General features: G+C 41.2%; 1 protein-coding gene across 2 annotated transcripts in view; it reads right to left on the bottom strand.

Annotated features, from left to right (window-relative positions):
- DSCAML1 (DS cell adhesion molecule like 1) overlaps positions 1-24,767 on the bottom strand; it is a 262,572-nt gene that overhangs the window by 77,075 nt on the left and 160,730 nt on the right. For both annotated transcript variants that reach the window (XM_018562869.1, XM_018562871.1), the window contains exon 4: positions 252-398. In XM_018562869.1, coding sequence (XP_018418371.1) covers positions 252-398 — 147 coding nt within the window. The remainder of the gene's footprint in view (positions 1-251; positions 399-24,767) is intronic.

The following is a 24,767-nucleotide window of genomic DNA, read 5'->3' as shown; positions in this document are numbered from 1 at the left end:
AACACACACTTGGCACCCACTCGCTGCATGGGGGGGGGGGGGTAGTCTTACAACACTGACCACCAATGTCATCAAGGGGGAAAACACCACTGGCCACCAATGGCTTTAAGGGGAAGGGGAAAGCCACCACTGATCACCAATGCTTTAAGGGTAGGAAGGGGAGAAACTACATAAGAACACAAAATACTTAACCTGTATACACTTAACATGAGAACATTTATCAGATATTAGACATGATTGAAATGGCTAACCTGATACTATGAGACGCGCTCCATTGCTTTGACGTGTCTCTCCACTATAACGATGTCTGGTGATACATCGATATGTTGATAAGGCGTCCTCCTTCTGTACATCCTGGATAAATAGGGCACCCAGTGGTGAGGTGACAAATCGCCCCTCTAAAATAAGAAAAAAATAAAATAATGTAAGAAACAAAACTAAAAGAAAAAATTGTGAGACACATGAGTACAAAGAAAGTACATAAAAAAGACATAAATCTGTGGGAGGAGCTATAAAAAATTAAATTCCATAGATATACAACAAAGAATCAAGGAGAAGTAAATGTACAGAATTCAGAAGTATTGCTCATTCGCCAGATTGTCACTTATTTCTACCCTTTTGCCAGTGTCAACACTGAAAGTGTAAAACTTATCACCCACATTGCTTCTTGTCACATAGTCACCCTTTGCTAACCTTTTTATAGTACAGTCTGGCTGCTTCCGCATAAAGCAAGAAGGCGCTGCGTAGAGCATGCTGTCTTTATGTAATGTACATTGTGCAACCTGTGAATCACTATATATACTGTAGCACACACCAAATGATTGCCGGATATGGTAGTTAAAATATTCTATATGACATTTTTACAAAATACACAGTATAAATATTGCAACAAATATAAAATATGTGTTAATTGTAAAGCATTTATTAAAACAGCCACAAAAACATGTTAGCAGAATGCCAATAAGAAGATGGAAAAAAGACCTAGCCATCAGCTCAGATTGTTGTTTTATTATAACCACTTTGGTCTACACTTTAAAAGAGAACTATGGGGTCAGTGTTTTTCCCCATAGTTCTCCAAAGGGTAACGGGAGGACACAAACTAGCGCCCTCCCGTTACCCTAAGCTCAGTATACCGCGAGCTACAGCTCGCGGTATACTGAGACACCGCAGCCGGGACGGATCACGACTCTTTTGACGGGATCCACCCAGCTGCGTGAGTGACAGCTGGCTCTGCCTATCTAGAGGCAGAGCCAGCTGTACCCGCCCCCTCCCCCGTCCGTTCCGCCAGTCAGCGCTGGCAGATCGGATCGGTGAGAGGGGAATGCAGCCCCTCCCCCTGTCACGGCAGAGAGCCGGGACAGGATCGAGAGGTGAGGGAATCCGGTATGTGTTCCCTCACCTCCCGTTCTACTGAGCCGACCTGTGACAGTCTCATTCTCACAGGTCGGCTTAGAACTATGAGATGAGTGGAAATCACTCATGTCATAGTTCTCCTTTAATAGACATTATATGCAGTTCAAACTACTGTAAAGGAAAGTGACAACAAGTTCCAGTTAATGCAGACCTCTACAGATGCTTATACTTAAAGTCCTTGTGCTCCACTACTTATCCATTTAGCTATGACCTTCAACCACTGGAGGCGTGGATGGACAATGCTAATTGGGCCAGTGAGTCACATGCTGCAGGAGCAACCTGGTATTTACAGCAACTGCCTAAAGAAGTAACAGGAGAGTGAAGGAAAGTTAAGAATATATTGGGAATTGTGGGCATAAAGCAACCTGATCCTTTGCCTTGAATGCAAACATTTAGATTTGCTTTACAAAGGCTGGGTTTATTAATGTGTTCTTCCTAAGATCTGGACTTAGTCAATGTCTACCACTAATCAAAACTGCCCCGGAAGTCATAGCCTGACTGGTGCTAGGGGGTAATAACTCTATTTCTCACATCCTTGATGTTATTACGGTCTCTGTGAAACATGTGTACAGGTACATATAAAAATACACACAAAGGGATTCATTTTTAAGATATTTATGGTCATAATAAAATATTTAGAAAACATTTACAAGGTTATTCACAAAAGGGTGAAGAGTTTGGATAAGGCAGGAGAACTAAACAATCTAGGCCAACTTAACTGAACTGGAAAGTGAGCTGGATTGGAGAATTGTTCCAAATCAGTTATTTTGGTCTCGATTGTTCACTTCTCCTGCCATCTCCAAACTCTTCACCCTTTAGTGCAGGGTTGCCCATTAGGTCGATTGCGATCTCCCAGTCGATCGCAAAGGCAACACCGGTAGATCATGATAGGCTCAATGACCTAAGCTCCCTCCAGCGATATACAACAGCGGTGCTAGTGCAGCTGAATGTGTCAGACACGTCAGACGGGAAGGGGCGGGACACCTCTCCCCGTGTGCATCGTCGGCCACACGAGCACCACGGGAGGACAGGACACCACACCTGAGAGGAGACCTGGGCAGTGCAGGTAAGGAAAGACAGCCAGGAGAGAGAAGAAAGACAGCAGAGAGAGAGAGAGAAGAGACAGCAGAGAGATAAGAGAGCAGCGAGAGAGAGACAGGGGAGAGTGAGGAGAGAGAGGGTGAGGAGAGAGAAGAGACAGCCAAGAGAGAGGACCGGTTCACACCGCAAAGTCTGCATTCCAGAGTGTTCGGGCTTTGGAACGCAAGCCGGCCGACTCGCTGTGCTCAGGGCAGCCACGCCCCCCGCCCACAGTGCGATTGCCTGCACCCAGAAGGCATTAGTGCCTGCGTTCCGGTCCAGTGCCATCTTCAAAAATAGTGCTTGCAGCATTTTTGCAGATTGCACTAGACCGAGGGCGATCGCACTGCGGGCGGGGGACATGGCTGTGGTGCTATTGACTTCAATGCACCGCCACACCCCCTCCGCCCCTGAATGAAGGGAGCCGGTCGGCTTGCATTTCAGAGAGATAGAGGCAGTAGTCCCAGTAACGATTTTAATGTGCTTGATTTTTTTAAAAATGTGTTTTTTCGTTGGTAGATCTCATTGAGCTCATCATTTGAAAAGTAGATCTCCAGACGAAAAATTGTGGGCACCCCTGCTTTAGTGAATAACCCTGTTAGTGTTTAACATAGTTAAAGGCTTAGTTCACCTTTTAGAAAAAAATAATAAATGCGCACATCTTGGCCAAATTCAAATCTAAAAAAAAGCCTATGGGGAGAAAAACAGCACGATTTAGAGAGAGGGGGGGGCTTGTCAGTATGAGGGTGGTTGGCTGGAGAATGTGACTATGTTTCATGTTACACTCTAAATTTGAGGGTAACATGACACATGGTCAGAAAATGGTCTATGCTTTCAGGCAGAGACAACATTTTCCACATTTTGTTCCTTTATTCTTCCTCCCAAAAGTGTAAATTAGTATCCTTCCCTCTTTCCTCTGAGCTTGGGCCCATGGTTCTGATGCATTGAGCTGTGATATCACATACCGCAGGCTAAACATGACATTTCAAGCGTTATTATTAAATGTGATAAAAGTGTTTTATTTGAGCCATTATTAACCGGTTCAAGCCCAAATGAGGTCTAAGGGATAGGCAGACGTTGTCCTAACAGCCTTTATTTCCATATTCTTACCTCCACTTTAATGTTACAGTACCTGCCTGTAGGGTTGCCACCTGTCCGGGATTCACCCGGACTGTTCGGGTTTGGAATCTTGTGTCCGGTTTTCAGGCCAGCTGAGCCCCGGACACAAGATGTCACAATTTCAGGCAGACAGAGGTAACACCGCGGTCCTGGTGATGAATTCATGAAGGAGGACCCGCTGCACTCTCTATTTGTCTTGTGGTCCAGTGAAATAGGACATTGAGGGGAAATCCTCCAGTGGGAACACCTGTTCAGGTAACAACTGTTCTAGAGAGGATCTCTCTCCTTCACCACACAAAGAAGAATGTAAATAAGACCAAAAAAAAATCTATCTATCTATCTATCTATCTATCTATCTATCTATCCATGTTTTTTGAGTCTTGTGTCCGGGTGTCAGGCCAGCTGACACCCAGACATAAGAGACTAAGTACCGATACCAGCACTTTACATTTTTTGACAAATGCGGTTACCTGAGGTCCCCAGCAAGCGTGGGACCTGAGGCAGCTGCATCTGCCTGAATCATCTTCCCGTGAGGCGGGCACCTGTGAACAGGCACAGGCCAGCACGCACATCTCCTAAACCTTCTCCGCACTTCCCATACAGCCACCTGAAAGCCAGGATAGCCTACCTGAGAGTGCGCACGGCCCACCTGAGAGTCCGCACAGCTACCTGAAAGCCCACACAGGCCACTTGAGACCTTGGATACCACCACCCCGGAACAACACTGAGTATGTAGCTTCATATTATTTTGTATTGCTGTATCATGTATTGCTGGGATTTGTAGTCCTCTATAAATGGTCTCCTTACTCCCTCCACTGGCTGTCTCTTCTTGCTCTTTCTCCTGGCTTCCTCTCCTCACTCTCTCCTCTATATTCTCCAGAAGAAGAAAAAATGTGCCGCATGCAGCGCTAGAGTGTTCGGGTTTCACTTGAAGAGGTGGCAACCCTACCTGCCTGGCATGCCTAAATTAGACTGTGCTGTTCAAGAGTCACCAGAGTTTGAGTAGGCTGCCCTGTGCACTCTGTAATCTAACAGACCTGGCCAGGCACACCCACCCCTTCAATGCACTACAAGTCCATATGAAAACAAATGATGAGAACTGTCGCCAGTACTCAGAAAGCAGTACCAGGCTGCATAAGGTCACTTGTAATGAAACGTGTGGTCATTACCCATTGCATAGAAAAAAGGCGAGAAAGTACGGGAACCACATGGAAGAAAGCAGTATTTTAGGGTACAGAATCGTGTAAAAGTAACTTACAGCGTACAGAATTGTTATGAGAACAAAGTTTAATGCTTCATTTGACCTAAGGACATACCTTTGATGTCACAGAGTCTTCCTTAGGGCTGGATTCACACCCAGGTGACACCTATTGCAAGCATTTTACACACGTATATTAAGTTGCACGTTTTTGTGAGCAGACTCTCACACATTCATGTCCATGGGCAAACGTGCACAAATGCACAAAAAAATCGCAATGCGTGTTTTCAAGCCTTTTCTATTGAGTCTATGGGACAAAACACACTGAAATCTGCCCCTAAGTAGCGCATGTATTTCTTGTGACAGGCGTATTTCTGCTTGCAACAAAACACTGACATGTGCACAGGGGCCAGAAAAAATAATGGGATTACTGATGTTGAGCTGTTTGTTGCACTGATCATGAGCGACAAACAGCTTAGGTGTGAATGGGTCCTCAGGGAAAACAAAGTTATGGGTATGGCTGTTTGTACCTGCTGTCAGTTTGACAGCTAATGTCCTGATATGTACAGCAGAGCTGTCAACAGCTTTCTGTTGACATTAACCATCTGAACATAGTGTTTTAACATAAGTGCAGATTTTACACAGGAGTGGCTAAAGCAAACTATACCTAGTAAAAAGGGTCCCTTTTTTAAAATTGAGTTCTTTTCTTTTTAAACTTTGGTTAACCCTTTGCTGTCCATAATGAAACCTAATTAATTACTTTCTGCTCTTTTCTGAGTGAACTTTAAAAAACAAAAATTTACACTGTTTGTAGGTTTCATTAATTTTCATCTGTTTGCATTTTGTAGTGCAGGTATTAAAAATGCAAATCTTTTTTTTTTTATTCTTTACTTTGAGCCAACATTTTACAGTAAACATACAACACATTTACAATCGAGGAATGAGGATGTACATATGCAATCGTAGTAAGTATAGCTATATCATCTAGCCCCAATCGCTTAATTGGCTAAGGATCAAACAGTAACAGCATAACATCATATGTAACATCCGGGCGTTTGGGGGGATCGCAATGCACATCTTATATGTCATAGTGCGTGATAAGCCCTGGTTTCGATAGGCATAGGAGGGTAAACCACGGGGTCCACCTATCTGCTGCCAGGAACTGAGGGGAGGGGTAGGACATCAGACAGCATCAGGACAGGAGAGAGGGATGAAGAAGGAGGCAGACAGACTAGAGGGAGGGGGGCAGGACCAGTAAGCAAGTGTGTAAGAGGAGGTATAGGTCAGCGGGACATGGTAAAGCCTGTTGATAGGGTCACACACTGGGCTCTCCCTCGTGAGCCATTTAAAGGGAGGAGATCATACAGAGTATGCTCGGCCCTCAGGGGAATCCATGTACTCCAACCAGTAAAAAGATGTCCTAGAGTAATGTTCCTGCCTATCCTGGGAAGACAGAATCATGTCTTCCATTACCCTAATCTCCTCCACCCTGCGTATCCACATAGATATTGTAGGGGAAGAGGGATTCTTCCAAAGACTAGGAATGCAGGATTTAGCTGCGTCCAGCAAGTGACGTACTACAGATCTGGAGTAAGCTTTCCGGGACATAGGAATGTTGTGTAACAGGAAAATTGAGGGGTCCAATGGTAAGTCAGAGTCCATGAACTTCCTCACAATGTCGCGAACCGTTGACCAGAAGTGTGCTAAGGCTGGGCAGGACCAGAAGATATGGAGTTTGCAAATCTTTTTTGTACCAGAAGCACCATTTTGGTGCCATTATAAACAAGACAAATTGCTGCATAAAAATAATATACATACCTACAGTATAGTAAGTACTTTTTACCTGAAATAAAAATATTTAATATTCTATTTTTACTTCTATTTTTGTCTTTGAAATATAGAACATTAAATAATAAGACAACTGCGCCCAAGAAATGTCTTGCTTGTCTCGAACAAAATTATTGTGTGTTTCAGTTTTGTATCGTAAAGTCATTGACTAATTAAAAGGCCCATAGCAGACACCGGAAGCAGACACCAGAAAATGGCCGTGGAGCCTAACTGGTTAATGCAGGACAATTTTCAAAGTGAACATACACTGTGCTAAGTCAACATTCTACTTCTGTGAAAAAATGAATTATGAATCAGACGGCAATTGGAACACAACCCAAGTGAAAAGGATTTTGCATGGAACTGCACCATTCTTTATTCCTAATAAATCAGACCCATTGTGACAATAATTTGTTTTCCATTTGTAACTTTTTTTCCTTTCTCCTTTCCTCCAATATGTCAAAATGGTTATCCTTCCTTCTCCTCTGAGCTGGACATATTATGATAATCATTTTGTCATCTCCCGTGTGTTACAGTGACTCTCACAATGGTTGCACCATAACAGTGAATGAGTGCCTGAGCAGCTTGAGAAAGAAAAGAGATTAATGTGCAAAGCCATTGAAAGTTCAACAATGTCTCTGGCTGTCACTTGGATTTGTTGTAGGGAAAAAAGGAAATAGTACCAAACTGATAAGGGTATGAATTAACGTCTCCTCACTTTTTCCCCCCACAGTATTCATATTGATTGACTGACTTTAGATATTGTAATTTATCTCCCAATGGAAATACATATATGTATATATTGCATAAGTATGTTGTATGTCTTAAAAAATATATCTATCTTCCATATTCCATTCCATACTTCCATATATTTAGATTTGCAATGGCATACCTAAAAATGTAAGTATAAGAGAGTTATCGAACAAGTTTATATTATTATGGTCACAATGTTTATGCAGCCTCTAATTTTTTAAATATAACAAGAATAGATAATGGGTACAATATACCAGATTATAGATTTATTAAAGGAGAACTATGGGGTCAGGGCTTTTCCCCATAGTTCTCCTAAGGGTCACGGGAGAACACAAACTAGTGTTCTCCCGTCACCCAAAGCTCAGTATAACGCGAGCTACAGCTCGCGCTATACTGAGACGCCGCAGCCGGAACGGATCCCGACAATACTGTCTGGATCCACCCAGCTGCGTGAGTGACAGCTGGCTCTGCCTATCTAGAGGCAGAGCCAGCTGTACCCACCCCCTTCCCCGTCCGTTCCACCAGTCAGTGCTGGAGGATCGGACAGGGGAGGGGGGAATCCCTGCAGGGAGCCGTGACTGTCACGGGTCTCTGCAGGAATAGATCGAGAAGTGAGTGAGCGACGGTATGTGTTCCCTCACTTCCCGATCTACTGAGCCGACCTGTGACAGTTTCATTGTCACAGGTCTGCTCAGATTATGAGGCTGAGTGAAAATCACTTGCCTTATAATTCTCCTTTAATGTAAATTGTAAGAAAAGGTTGAATTTAGTAGCCAATGGAAACGTATAAAGGGCAGAGCATATGCACTTCAATTGGCAACAACCTAACATATGGTAAAATACAATAAAAATCTTTTAAAAAGCTCAGCAGCAGCCATAACTATAGTAAATCATGATAGATAGATAGATAGATAGATAGATAGATAGATAGATAGATAGATAGATAGATAGATAGATAGATAGATAGATAAACTATGCTTCTGTTTATAATAATACTCTTGGCTGAGAGATATATTGTTATGCTACTGCAGATAATAATGCTCCTGAGTGAGAAATATATTATTATAATACTGTACATTACAATGCTGATGTCTGGGAAATATATTATTATGCTACTGTATATTATAATGCAGCTGGTGGGGGATATATTATTATGCTGTTGAATGGATTGCTAAATTATTATGCTGCTGGCTGGGGTATATAGTACTATTCTGATATGGCTGGCTGGCAGATACATTACTATGATGATATGATAGCGCCGCTGGCTGGGAGATACATTACTATGATGATATGATAGCGCCACTGGTTGGTGATATATTACTGTACTGATACTACATTTTAGTCATGCCAACCAGCCACACTTTAAGAGATGGCATGCCATCCCAGGGTGGTGCATTAAGTTGTCTTGGGTCTTTTAGGATCTTTGCAACACCCATGTGTGTTAGCCTGTGTTTATAGCAAACAACACAAAGGTATACAGCTTTCCGTGTACTTTTTGGACCTTCAGTATCAAGCTGTGCCACATGCAAGAACTGCCATGCCATGTCAAGTACCATGCCAAGGTGTATTATGACTTGTAATATTGTCTTAAATGTATCAAAGAGGGATTTCAGTATTAAACCTTTAATTGTGTAGTTTTAACAACTAATTCACACTTCTTGAAAAACATACTGCTTTAGCATTTTAGCCACTACAAGTCAGACCCATTGTGTAGATGAAATCACACGATATGATCATGATAGATAAAGAGATAGATAGATACGAACCTGGGAAAGGAAGCACATATGCCTGAATGCAGAATAGTCACAAAGGTTCAGGAACATCCAGAGCAACAAAGAATTACCTCTATTACAAATCGAAACCATTACCTCCAGCAAGTTTATTTCAGAGTCAGATATTTAGAACATTGTATTGGTATTGAATGACAGTAAAAATGGTAGCATTATTTAATCAACTACCAGTTCTTTAAATGTGGGCTAGTGCATGTTCCTTGCTTGATTCAAGAATTGAATATCAAACTCCTTCTTTTAAGAATGTATAATGCTTTTACGCCACGGTAGCTCTATTCAGCACATTAAAGCACACATTCACACTTTTCTGAAGTGTATGTGATATTATTATAGCAGCTAATCCATAACACATACAGTTAATCGATCAGCTGCAGTTAAAATAAAGTGAGAGGTGAAGGCAGCAGAGAAGCAGGAGGGGGACACCATCTCATTACTTGGACGAAGGATGAAGTGAGCAAGGGGAGGGGGGACGGCCTTCTCATGGTTCAGGTTAATGTGCATTGCATAGAACCCTGGCGGCCAATCAGGATCGATCGACATTTGTCAAACTGAATTGGGAAGTCCCCAAGCACTACTTAGCTTGGGTATACACTAGAGAAGGTAAAGTGAAGAGATATGAATAGAAAGGCTAAACGGAATGAAGAGGTTATGCAGTATAAATACACAGAGATTAATGCTTTACGCTGAGAACAATTTCTAGCTTGTACAGCATTGGGCCTGTCAGTTAGATGCTATGCTGAATTTCATTTTAGGTTTTCAAGAATTCCAGCTTATGCTCAATATTTTGGAGTAGTGATGGTAGCTATTAATAACAGTTTGAAGAACGCAAATTACCATTGACCCTTGGAGAGTAACAAGAAAAAACTGTTACAAAGCACTTAAATCACTTTAACATTAAAGTTACACAATAGCACCCTTTTATTAAATTCTATTGCATGACATCGACAAAGTCCAAGGCTGCAACTGTTTCTGTCTATAAGTCAAGCAGTTTATTGTTTTATTCTTTTATTTCAAATAAGTGTCAACCAATGATGTGCAAGCAAACCTGTCACATAGACATAAGAATACAATAAAGAGGTTTCCAACTCCAAGTCTATCAGGGTTTTCTTTTTTTTTTAAATCACTGAGTTCTAATGACTAGGGGGTCAACTGTTTGCAATGTGGTCATCTCTTACAGTTAGAGGTGTTGCTATAAAGATTAAAAACCTCTGTAAGCCAGTTTAAGGTTTGATCTCAATTCAAGTGAGAATGTGAGACAAGATTTGGAAATTGCTATTTAACATTGATTCCTGTCCAACCTGACAATTCTAGACATGTTGTGGCAAGACAAATGGGCATAAAGTGCATGCAGGCAGTGATGGACAACTTAATTAAAATAAAGTTATCCTTTAACTAATATTTTATACCTTCAAAATGTTGTGTTTGCTGTGTAGACAACTAGTGAAAATCCTATTTAAATCCATTGTAATTCTAGGTTTCAGTTCTAGAATGAGCAAATTGGGTAAATATAGTTTAATGCTGTAACTCTTCCCATAGGGAAAATGTAAGCAAGTAGGACAGTTCAATGCAACTGAAGTATAAAAATACGGTTTTCTTATGAAATCTATTAGCATGTAGCAAGGCATATATACAGTAAGTTATTACACACTTAGACATACCCAATACATATTTTTGAGAACACAGAATGTATTATACTTGCTGCAAAGTAAGCCAGGAGAAGGGAGACCACTACTGGGTGACAGAATAAAAATGATGAAGTTACTAAAATTCTCCAAAAAGCTTTGAGAACTATTGCATAACTCCACAGTCCTTGACAAGTCACTGCTGGAACCCATAAAATTATAACACATTACAAAGAGATGTGACTATGACCCTGTTATTTTGGATATACACATAAATATGTTTCTAGGAGTACATACTGTTCCTTTTTACAAGCTACAGGTGTCATATTTTTGGATCTACTTTACCAGTACCCAGATGGTTGTACATTTGATTTTTATTGATATAATCCTTATTATCTCCCCTTTCCTTGTCTTTTTCACCCTGCTGGATATATGGTGCCAACTGTGTTTAAATCCAGCTTTAATGGTAAATGGTAGTGCTGGAAGAGCTTGTGTTAGGATCTATTGCTACCAGCCTATAATATTGGAGGTCATTACTATTAGGGATGCACCGATACCGATACTAGTATCGACATCAGTCCTGATACCGAGTATGTGGGCGAGTGTCTGTGTGGGTGCTTATCCCTATACTGGAACTTTCAGCATCAGGAAGCCGAGCGCTGAGTTATTACACGCCGCCCGGCTTCCTGATTGGCAAGGAAGCCGGCTCCATGCACTTAGTGACGAGGGAGCACGGAGCCGGCTCCCTGGCAAATCAGGAAGCTGGGCGGCGATTGGTCAGGAAGCTGACCAATCAGGATGCTGGGTGGCGAGTCATTACCCGCCCCCCGGCTTCCTGATTGGCCAGAAAGCCAGCTCCATGCTCTCTATGTGCATGCTTATCTATGATACACAGGAAGTTGTTTTTTATATCGATATGTTTCCTGGACAATGCTGTATACATACATGTCATGTTATTTTAAGCGAGTAAACTTAATTCAGTATTCCTCAAGATCTCAGTGCTTCATCCAAACACATAACCAACAGGTTATGGGCCCAGGCACTAAACAGAACACCGCAAGTCAACAAGAGCTGCATCTGATTTATATAAACTATTGTTTTGATGATATATCACGGACAAACCAAATAGATTTTGAACCGAGCGCAACATACAAGCCTTCCAAGAGCTGCATCCAAGCTACTGAAAGATGGCAAGCAGTTTAGATATGAAGTTTGCAGTTGCAAAGCTCAACAATGACAACATACAGAACCCACCTGGTCTCCTCCCTCTGACATACTTTACTCTACAACTGATTAAGCTCCGATTAAGCTCTAAAGTTGTTAGTGGACTCTTGGCACAAAGTGGACTGTGAAATTGAATTCCAGAGTGGTACCAAGGGCAAGCCGTAATGAGAGAGGACACTTAGAACCAGAGAAACAGAATTCATAGGTAACTCCGAGCTTTTCACGGTAGGATATTTTTTTTTATTATAGGTCCACCAATGTAAAATGATGTTATTCTAATAGCGGTATGCAGTTAATACATGTAATGATAATATTCAGTATACAAATTCCTTTTTCAATATCAGATGCTTAAATATATATTTCCACACTTACACGCAGAGGAGTCTGAGCAGAAAAAGTGACAGGTGTTGGGACAAACCACAACACTGCCAGGGGTGCTTGAGCAGCTGCAGCAACTGTATCTTTTTATATGAAGATTTAAAACCATGTGAATATAAAGTGACTGTTGTCAACACCCCGGGTAGTGTTATAGTTTGCACCAATCCTTGTTACTGGCAGTTTTGCTAGAGAGCGTGGTCTGCATGTAAATGTGGAGAAAAATATAAATAAATGTGCATGGAATAAAAAAAAAAGGAATTTATACGTTGAATAACATTAGTACATTATTACATTATACAGATATCAAAGCACAAAATTTAGACTATATTTGTTCTTTAACTATAAGTGTCCTCTTAACTGGGCAACACAGATTCATCTACTTAAGTTTAGTGTGACCGCTGTCCAGCACCGGGAGGTACTCAATGTGATACTTGTCACCATGAGAGGAGTTAAAAGAACATACACTCTTTTCACCACTCTTACTACAAGGCTTTATTTCTAATTAAGCTGTAATCAGAGAGGGAAGACAACCAGGTTTTGCACCAAATGACTCGTACACACTCTGCAGATTGGGTCCCTACTCGGCCACACTGCAAGAGCATTCTCCCTGAAATTCATTAGACATGCATGAGAGGGGCCTTATGAATAGAATTGCATTTAAATGGATTTTCTGAGAGAAGAGCAGAGGAGGGAGGGTGTGAGCGAGAAAACAGCAGAAAGTGTAGGAGGTAGAGAAGCAAATAGAGGGAAAGAGAGAGGATAGGGGAGAGAAAGAGAAGGTTACATGAACGCATTGTACGGGAAACAGTAGCACAGATGGGTTGAATGGTGAGTTTTACACAAATATAAAAGAGTGTAAAACAAACAAGGAAGGGGAATGGCAAACAGAGTAATGGAGAGAGATTCACAGAAAATGGAGGAAAATGGAGGAGGGATGACAGAAGTGTGGCATGCAAGAACGAAGACAGAAGCAGAGGGGGAGTAAAGTGTGAGACAGCGGAAATAAGATGAAGAACAGCAATGAAGTGATTGGGATGGAGCTAGACTCATCATCATATTAACCTATTCATAACAACTGACATGAAAAGGTAGAGGAAGAGGTTTCACCCTTCCATCCAGCATTCCCAAAGAGAGCTACTAACAGTGCACATGACTGCTGTAGTACTATATGCGCCCATCTCCTTAAGAAAGAATCCCAGCCAAGGAACCGCAGCATGTTTGTTAGATCAGCTGCTATGGCTATAAATTAATTAGTCTTCCCATGGAGGCCAAAGGAGGGAGAGAGAGAGATAGAGCACTGGCTAATACCAGACAACAACAGCCTGGGAGGGCAAGGTATTAGAAGCTGAGAGGAAGGCTGCTAATCCTATCAACCGGCTACCATCTGATCAAAACAATTAAGACTTATGTAGCATACAATAAGCATAACGTGAAGAACGGTGATAATGAAAAAATGATAACACGAAATAATGTGGAAGGCATAAGAAGAGTAGGATGTTGTGGTAGTGGAGAAGAATAGGAAACTACAAAAGTGAAAGGTGGTAATAAAATAAATAATGCTGAAACAGGAAAGGGCTAAGGATTATGGAATGAGAATGTAAAAAAAGGGGGAGGTAAACTTGGAAATGGTCTTGTGAAATGCAGGGTAGATATGTAATGACATAGAATAATAAAAATGAAAGAAATCCCTGATTTATATGAATTTATATTGTTCTTTAACACAGTAAACTGCTTTGTCGCTCTGTATCCTTGCAGAAGGAGCCTGAGATTGCTTTCCTTCACCAAGCACTTAAACAGTTAACACATTTATAGACATATTTACATCCTCTGCAAAATGAGCAGCACCCAGGGAAGATTCACCAATCACAGATGAGAGAGAATATGCAAGAGAATGAGTTAGAAACAGAGAATGGTAGAGACAGAGGTGGAGAAGGATATATATATCTAGGAGATACATAGAGGAAGTAAAAAAAAAACATGACAATTTGAGTTTATTGTGGTTACATGTTACAATCCCAAATATGTATACTGGGATAATGGAACCAGGTGAATGACAAATATTAAACACTACTTATTGTGGACTGGCATCGTCTTGTCTGAGAAATATTCAAGAATTGTGCATAACAGCTTTTATATTGATGAACAGACAAATTAAATATATACACAAAGATAAAACTGTGAGGCAGTAGTAAATCCTATAAATTATTTTTTCATGAAACAAAATATACTCTTGTGGAGGAGGTAGTTAAGGAAGATAGTAAATTAAAATTGACGCTGCACTGCTAGTTTGTGTCCTCCCGTTACCCTAAGGAGAACTATGGGGGAAAACACTGACCCCATAGTTCTCCTTTAAGAAGAAAATATTAAAGGGGGGCATATCATTAGTATATACCGTGCAGCTACACATGGGTCATCTGAAATGTCAGGGCCCCTTTATAATATATGTGGGCTGGTTGGGTGCTGGGACCTCCTCCCTCTGTGATGAAGACCTGGGCACTGTTCACATTTATAACAGGTAAGAAGCAGGAGGCTTTCTCCATAATGCCCCAATAGTGCTAAAATTTAAATGTCAGGCAACAAGGATCTTCTTCACTGCCTGTCTGACTGACACAAAGACAGGCAGAATGCTTCTGCTGTTTCCTCCTGACAACATTTGGAGTGGAAGTAAAGAGTTATTCACTGTTTCTGGTATCACAAGGGCTTCTCTTCATTTGCTTGCTATTCAATGTTTTAATCAAGCAAGGAACGTGCAGAAGCACACATTTAAAGGAGAACTGGTAGTTGATTGCTCTTAAATAATGCCACTGTTGCTGCTACTGTTATTTTTACTGTCACATTCAATACCAATACAGTGTTCTAAATATCTGTTTCTGAAATCAACTTGCTGAAGGTAATGGTTTCAATATTTAATAGAGGTAATTCATTGTTGCTCTGGATGTTCTTGAACCTTTGTGACTATTCTGTATTCAGGACTATGTGGCTTTTCTCTTAAGTTCTCTACCTGTGTGTACAAGTTATTTATCTATCTATCTATCTATCTATCTATCTATCTATCTATCTATCTATCTATCTATCTATCTATCTATCTATCTATCTATCTATCTGATTTGCTAAAGGCAAATAAGCTTGTCCCTTTGCAAGGGAATCTGCACTTTGCAAGATAATTTGCCCTTAGCGTAGTAAATGCTACACAAGTACTGTCTGCTTGTGGACTTTTAGTTGAGGTGGCCTGATTCTGCTCTGATTTTACCCCCCTTTGTCATGGGCATGCATAAAGCCAAGCAGGGTGATAATGTGAACTTATAATTGACTCATCATCACACACTGAAACTCTAATGATAACGATTCTATGTTTTTAAAGCGGACCTTTACACTCTAAAATCTAATTCTACCAATGCACTCCTCTATGTATAATGATTAATAACAACATAGAAATGTCAGGTGTAAAATGCTGTGATTTTGAAATACTTACACTTGCAGAGCATTCACTTCCTGCTTTGAAAGGGCAAAATGACTTCAGTTTGCCAAAGCAAAGCACACTGGGATTGCCTTGTCATCAGCAGAGCATTGCTGGGAAATCTCATCTTTAATCTCAGGAGATCTCAGGGAAAGGCATTTTCCTCCCCTGAGATGATGTTCATGGTCACATGTCCTAGTCACATGTGCCAGAAATCCAGGAAGTAATAGGAGAGCTAGTAATCTGCCCTTAGTAAACATGGCCACTGCCAGAAGACTGGGGAAGTAAAGAGAAATAAGGTATGCAAAGAATGCAAAGCCTGCAGTTATCTATAAGTATCTGTTTGTAGATTATCATTACTAAACATTTCTAAAGGTGTGTTTGTTATTTCAAAGATATGGGTAAAGGTCCGCTTTAATAAGTCTTTACTAAAAGTTAATTAGCCTGAGGTAACATGTCTGTCCCTAATCTCCAAACAACAAAAAACGATGTGGTGGCAAGTAAAGTGAATACTGGCCGGTGGTTGAAGTTGGACCAGAAGCAAGTTGTGCAGCAGACATACAAAAGTGACTACACAGAGAGACCAGTGTGACTCTTAGGTCTAATGCCCTGTGTGAAATGTCAGAATGTAATTGACTTGCAGAGGATGATATACAGGGCCACCCAAGATAAGCATGGGGACCAATGGGTGAAGACTGGTCCATGTCTGTAGAGGACAGGTGTGAGTGTCTTACTGAGAATGACAGGTGGGGAGATACAGTATACTGTATGTCTGAATCTTTTCAACTGTAACTGGTGACGTGACTAACATGACAAGCAAAGCATACTATCAGTGTAAAAAAGGAAAGCCCACATTGTATAGACATACATCAGTAAGTTGTGTAGGATAACAAGAATGTGTAAGGGTTGTAAGAACTCACTATTAGTCCTCTAGAGAAGCCCTACTTGACCTGATTATCATTTGAGATCAGCTGGCTCTGCCTTTAGATAGGCAGAGCCAGCTGTCACTCACGCAGCTGGGCGGATCCCGTCATCTACGTCGGGATACGCTCCGGCTGCGGCGTCTCAGTATACCACGAGCTGTAGCTCGCGGTATACTGAGCTTAGGGTAATGGGAGGACGCTAGTTTGTGTCCTCCCGTTACCCTAAGGAGAACTATGGGGGAAAACACTGACCCCATAGTTCTCCTTTAAGAAGAAAATATTAAAGGGGGGCATATCATTAGTATATACCGTGCAGCTACACATGGGTCATCTGAAATGTCAGGGCCCCTTTATAATATATGTGGGCTGGTTGGGTGCTGGGACCTCCTCCCTCTGTGATGAAGACCTGGGCACTGTTCACATTTATAACAGGTAAGAAGCAGGAGGGTTTCTACATAATGCCCCAATAGTGCTAAAATTTAAATGTCAGGCAACAAGGATCTTCTTCACTGCCTGTCTGACTGACACAAAGACAGGCAGAATGCTTCTGCTGTTTCCTCCTGACAACATTTGGAGTGGAAGTAAAGAGTTATTCACTGTTTCTGGTATCACAAGGGCTTCTCTTCATTTGCTTGCTATTCAATGTTTTAATCAAGCAAGGAACGTGCAGAAGCACACATTTAAAGGAGAACTGGTAGTTGATTGCTCTTAAATAATGCCACTGTTGCTGCTACTGTTATTTTTACTGTCACATTCAATACCAATACAGTGTTCTAAATATCTGTTTCTGAAATCAACTTGCTGAAGGTAATGGTTTCAATATTTAATAGAGGTAATTCATTGTTGCTCTGGATGTTCTTGAACCTTTGTGACTATTCTGTATTCAGGACTATGTGGCTTTTCTCTTAAGTTCTCTACCTGTGTGTACAAGTTATTTATCTATCTATCTATCTATCTATCTATCTATCTATCTATCTATCTATCTATCTATCTATCTATCTATCTGATTTGCTAAAGGCAAATAAGCTTGTCCCTTTGCAAGGGAATCTGCACTTTGCAAGATAATTTGCCCTTAGCGTAGTAAATGCTACACAAGTACTGTCTGCTTGTGGACTTTTAGTTGAGGTGGCCTGATTCTGCTCTGATTTTACCCCCCTTTGTCATGGGCATGCATAAAGCCAAGCAGGGTGATAATGTGAACTTATAATTGACTCATCATCACACACTGAAACTCTAATGATAACGATTCTATGTTTTTAAAGCGGACCTTTACACTCTAAAATCTAATTCTACCAATGCACTCCTCTATGTATAATGATTAATAACAACATAGAAATGTCAGGTGTAAAATGCTGTGATTTTGAAATACTTACACTTGCAGAGCATTCACTTCCTGCTTTGAAAGGGCAAAATGACTTCAGTTTGCCAAAGCAAAGCACACTGGGATTGCCTTGTCATCAGCAGAGCATTGCTGGGAAATCTCATCTTTAATCTCAGGAGATCTCAGGGAAAGGCATTTTCCTCCCCTGAGATGATGTTCATGGTCACATGTCCTAGTCACATGTGCCAGAAATCCAGGAAGTAATAGGAGAGCTAGTAATCTGCCCTTAGTAAACATGGCCACTGCCAGAAGACTGGGGAAGTAAAGAGAAATAAGGTATGCAAAGAATGCAAAGCCTGCAGTTATCTATAAGTATCTGTTTGTAGATTATCATTACTAAACATTTCTAAAGGTGTGTTTGTTATTTCAAAGATATGGGTAAAGGTCCGCTTTAATAAGTCTTTACTAAAAGTTAATTAGCCTGAGGTAACATGTCTGTCCCTAATCTCCAAACAACAAAAAACGATGTGGTGGCAAGTAAAGTGAATACTGGCCGGTGGTTGAAGTTGGACCAGAAGCAAGTTGTGCAGCAGACATACAAAAGTGACTACACAGAGAGACCAGTGTGACTCTTAGGTCTAATGCCCTGTGTGAAATGTCAGAATGTAATTGACTTGCAGAGGATGATATACAGGGCCACCCAAGATAAGCATGGGGACCAATGGGTGAAGACTGGTCCATGTCTGTAGAGGACAGGTGTGAGTGTCTTACTGAGAATGACAGGTGGGGAGATACAGTATACTGTATGTCTGAATCTTTTCAACTGTAACTGGTGACGTGACTAACATGACAAGCAAAGCATACTATCAGTGTAAAAAAGGAAAGCCCACATTGTATAGACATACATCAGTAAGTTGTGTAGGATAACAAGAATGTGTAAGGGTTGTAAGAACTCACTATTAGTCCTCTAGAGAAGCCCTACTTGACCTGATTATCATTTGAGACTTGCAAAATGGCATTGGGTCTGGCTGGGTTTGGTTGACCTAACTGTATATGCACCACTTCTGCTCAACAGCTAAGCTGCAAGCTAGAAATACAAACAAATAATGCGGCCACTCTGAAGTTGCCATGTAACCGCAATATCTTCTGATTATCTCTCTCCAGCTTAGCTAGGCTGTATCTCCCATACATTTATACAAATAGAGTGCAGGAAAAGACTAAAGCACTGGGAGGTTTTATGTCAAACAGCAGACACAACAGCAACTAAATGCCATGACATGTATATTTTGTACTGTTAGTCATTAGGCTAATGACTTATGACTAAGTTGAACAACGGAAAATGCATCAAGGCATCTGGTTGCTACTGTATGTGTTGTTTGGAGTAAAGCCTACTGATGATTTACTCCTTTTGTGGACTTTGTCTATGTATATGAGTTGCAAGCTACACTGACGCAGGTTCCCGTGGGTTCCTGGATATGCAAATGTCCCAACAACTGTCATTTTCGATGACATATCTATTCATCTATGGGAACTTTGGCTGTAGTTAAACAATTATGACATAAGTGTCTTTACTTGAAGAAGGGTTTATTCCTCTCATATAGCATCATAAAAATGAAAGAAAGATTCTAAGTGCTACTTTTTCAACTCAAATATATAAGTCACGCATACATTTTATTTCATGAGAAACTCATAGCTCAACATACCTGAAAATAAATTAAGGGAACATCATCATTTATGAGGTAATCTAAGGTGTCCTAATCCCACTTTATGTCACCATATTACACTTCTCGAAATGTTTCCACCTCTTCCTTAATTTCTATTCAAGCAGTGTGGAAGCTTGCTCGAGATTCCTGCCAGTCTGTCCAGAGGGCATACTATTTCTTACAGTTTAAAAAGCATGACAGCTTAAATCACAAGGAGCAAAGGATACTGGGAGATATGAAATGCCTTCCAAAGCATGTACTGGTTTTGGTTATAACCTGTTAGCTAAAAAAGTATATAAAGACCATAAATTACAAATAAATAGTTTACCAGGTCAGCAGTTTAGTGAGATCAGACTAATAAAAGATCAATTCTGGTTGTCTATAGGATTAACTGGCATTGCCTAAAGCTGGCCATTCACTGGTAGATTTTTAGACAAACGTTTATACAAATTAATCTCATCAGAACATTCTAAAATGCTATCAGAGACTTGACAAATTTTATTTGGCTTAACATTTGATTTTGGAATGAATGGAGTTTCCTGAAGAAAAACCACATTCACTGTTAGGCCTCATTCACACTGCCCTATAATACGCTGCGTATATACGCGTGCGCGCGCATTGTCCCATATGCAGCATATGCAAATAAATAGCTCCATACACAAAGCTGCGTATGGAGCCGTATATTTGCATAGGAAAATGCTCAAAAACGGAATGGAACCGAGATGCGTCCAGGCAGCGTATTTCACGCACATATACGCAAGTACACACATACAGTTCATTAAAATTTCTATTACGAATGATGCATTCTGGGATTGCATATAGTGCACGCATATAAACATATATACGCAATATATAATTTTGCTCTTGCGTTGTGTGTGCATGAGGCCTAAGGCTGGGTTCACACATAGGTGTATTACGTATGCACGTCTGTCGCGTGACCGTCACGCGTTTTTTTTACCGCGATTCGCGGTAAAAAAATCGCGCGACCGCCGCGCGATTCCGAAGGCTACTTGGCTGTGTCCCAATGGAAAACGCCCTCCAAAACGGCCCAAAGAAGTACATGTACTTGTTTGGGCGTCAGCCGTTTTGTAGGGCGTTCAGACGGGCGGAAATACGGAAAGGTGTGAACCATACCCATAGAAAACAATTGGATTTTTATGGTTGTACGTTTTGTAGAGCGTTCATAGAGCGTTGAACGCCCGACAAAACGGAAAGGTGTGAACGGGGCCTTAGAATTTCGCTCATTTGAGACATTCCCATCTGGCTACTTCCATTTTTTTTTGTTACTACAGTGAAAATCACTCTTCATTTTTACCCCATTAAGATTTAGAAAACACATTTTTTCTTACAAAATTCTACTGGTGTATATAGCCAGCTTTACGTTTATTTCTGACAATGCGGAGCAGTGAATGTAAATTATATAATGTGCAGTGGTTCCTGCGAACAATGGTTAATAACAAGTAAATGGTTTGCTTTGGGCACCCCAAACTTAAAGGCTCTATCAACATAGAAGTTAACACAACAGGAATAAAAACCCAACAATACAAACCCTGAAACAAATTTTTGAAGGCAGGCCTTGCATAAAAAAAAACTTTAATCTACAACCTATAACAAGACCCTATCACCATAAAATAAAAACACCAAAACCACAACATAAATGAAAACACCAAAATAATACTCCTAAAATAAAGGCCCATTTCTTTAAGCGAAGCCATGCAGCAATAAAAAGTTTGATATGGACGGAACAGCAGCTAAAAAAAACACAGCAGCTAAAAATAAAATGAAAGCCAAAAAAGCCTCCCATAATAAGAACAAAAAGAGACGGCAAAGGGGTTCATTGCCTAAAGAGCTAACAATCAGTATTAAAATACAGTTTCCTAACTGACCCTAATCTCTCCCTATGCAGTTTGTCAGTTTTTTTTCTATACTTTCCCTACTGCAGTTTCCAATACACTGACACTAGGGCTGCTCTGTGCTTCCCTTTCAGATTAAGGGGTTTGGCTTTTCCAAAAGCCCCTTTTTGGTCCTTCTAAGTGTAGCGCCCACCCCCTAAGGAGCGCTGGATGAATGCATCTTTCATAGCCTGTCTAGGGATTTTAGGCAACCTGGCTGCGCCAATAGCACTTACTGCCCTCTCGACAAAGCCAAGTCCAGACTAGAGATAAATGCTGAGAATCTTTATTGCTGAACTTCAGGGAGAGAGGTTTAGGATTAGGAACATCTAGGCTGATGTAGACTCCTTCATCACTAGAACACAGTAACTGCTGCCATTCACAGACTAGGACCTTTAAGCCAGACATGACAATCTGTGTAAAGAACTCCTGGCAAAGCAGTACTTCAGAAGTCATCAATCATGTTCATCTTCAGTATCAGTAGCTGACCACTGAGCATCCAGAATCAGGCCTCAGTGTCAATATATGGCTAGTCCCAAGGCTTCAGGTCTAGCCAGTTTAGTCGGTCAGCAGCAGCCTCCCTAAAGGCTGAGCCTGTGGGAGGAAGAGAGAGCTCACATGGTCCACCCCAAGTAGTTAAAGTGACATTAAACCCTCAGATTTTTTAACATAAAACAATACTGTAATGTGTGCCTTACTGTAATCCATGGTTGTTTCCCTTCTCTTTGCTGCTCTTCCTTTTAAATCTGTTCTCATGCTGGGCAGAACTTCTGTTTTGCAGCAGACTGCCTTGTCTCAGGAATGGATACACGGTGTCTGTGTATAGGTTTGTATAGGCTTGTAACCTGAGCCAGCACTACAGGAAGAGGCCCTGAGCTGAAAAGGGAAGTTCTCCCCAAGCATGAGAAGACATGAGGATTTAAAAAGGAAGAGCAGCAAAGAGAAGGGAAACAACCATAGATTACAGTAAGGCACACATTACAGTATTGGTTTATGTTAAAAAATCTGAGGGTTTAAGGTCACTTTAAGTCCTCTCCCAGCATGCACCACTGGCCTGAACCTTCCAGTGATTGGCCAGGGAGACAGAGACAGACATCTCAACTCTCCCAGATGTTCCCTCGAGTCTCCCACTATTAGATAGCGGCTCCCTGACACCCGGGAGAGAAACATTTTCAATCTAACAGAGTAAACCTTTCTGTGCTGTCTTTTTTTTTTCTGACATCGGGGCCGCCGACCGCCGTCAGTCAGAAAAAAAAAATGGCATAGGAACTAATAGCTAGATTGCTATTGGCTATTGCAATTTGCAATAGCCAATAGCACACTAGCTATTGCACCCGCTCACTGCTGCTTTCAATCAGCAGAGGTAGACCTGAAGTTCTCCATCAGGTCCACCTGCTGACTGACAGCAGCAGAGGGCGGGTGCAATAGCCATCTTGCTATTGGATATTGCAAATTGAAATAGCCAATAGCAATCTAGCTATTAGTTCCTATGCCGGTTTTTTTTTTTTTCCTGATGGCAGCAGATGTCAGAACACTAAAAAAACAGATAGCAAGGGAAGCATTAGCTTCTTTGCTATCTGCCATCATTTCAGGAGGGTGCTCTCTTCCTTGTTGTTGCACCCCCCGGAGGAGAGGAGGGGGGAGGTTGACAGAGGGCACCTCCCTGAAATGAGAAGGGCACCTCCCTGAAATGACTTATTTCAGGTTAGGATCCCTGCAGAGACACTCAAAACAATCCCGTATTCGTTGCTCTGCTCTGTGGTAGGAACACACTCAGCCTGAGGCAGATGCAAACAATCACAGATTGATCAAGAGAAACCAAATGAGTATGCACTATCAATCAGCATCAACTGATTACAATCTGACAATAACTAAATTTAATAGCACTCCTGTTTACAGGGTGCTACACAAGCTTGCTGGCCATAGTTTAAAGGCCACACAGTGCTTTATGGTTTGAAAAAAATTCTTCTAGGTGCATCTGCACGTCAGGACAGTGAATCTGGAACCCGCAAATTCACATTGAAACTCATGGTAGTGGCGAAGCCAAACCTCATCACTATTTCACACCACAAATACAGTGTATTCAGTTTTCCATTTGTAACTTGCCGTATCCTCCTTTTGTCTATGTGCTGTTGCATGATGCCACATTGCCTGGTTAAATCTCATGTTTTGATGACTGTATTAAACAAATTTCTGTCTGCTGCCTTGTGGCTTGCATTTTTTTTACAGTCTTTTCTTTTTCTTTTTGAACATATCCCTGGTGCATGGGCATTTGGTGTGTAATGGCAGCTTCGAAATCATTGTATAGTTATGCGCTGCAAATAATGACATAACCCAGTCACCTGTGTAGGATTTACTGCAAATAAAATAGTCCTGTATGCAGAGAAGAATAAATACACAATTCAGAGGAAGGTGGATGTATACATAAAGATAGAACAGAAAAGGAGGAGGTAAAGTTGAACTCTAGGCAGATTAAAAAAACTAAACAAAAAAACACTATATATGTATTTATTTTTTTATAATGCATCTAGTATAAAAATCTCAATATCACTTTAGGTAATCCCCTGTAATTCCCTTCAGCAGCATTCAGATTGGACGAGGGAGGGGCTTAACTTGTGGACAATCATGTGTCCTGCATTTACATGTGCTTACAAGTAACATGCTGAAAGGAGTAGAGTGCAGAGAGATGTGTTAAAAGAGAACTATGGTCAAACCATTGTTTTTTTGGGGCTATAGTTCTCTTTTGGGCACATTAGTAAATGTCCTCCTGTGACCCAAACTCAGCATATAGTAGGCTACCCCCGCTATATACTGACAGCGCAGAGCTGCACTGTAGCCAAGAAAGATCCCGACAATATTGTCAGGATCCACCCCGATATTGTCAGGATCCACCCCGCTGCCTGATTGACAACTGGCTCTGCCTCTCTAGATCCAGAGCCAGCTGTGCCCACCCCCTCCCCTTTTAAGCGCCGGAGGAACGGAGAGGGGAGAAGGAGGAATTTATGTGGGGAACAGCGACTAACAGTAACTGCTCTCTGCAGGGGGAAGCTGTGAACTGGAAGATTAG

This window comes from Nanorana parkeri, unplaced genomic scaffold, assembly GCF_000935625.1.
Source record: "Nanorana parkeri isolate BGI_ZX_2015 unplaced genomic scaffold, ASM93562v1 scaffold608, whole genome shotgun sequence".
NCBI classification, from domain to species: domain Eukaryota; kingdom Metazoa; phylum Chordata; class Amphibia; order Anura; family Dicroglossidae; genus Nanorana; species Nanorana parkeri.
This window is presented reverse-complemented; position numbering and strand designations above follow the sequence as displayed.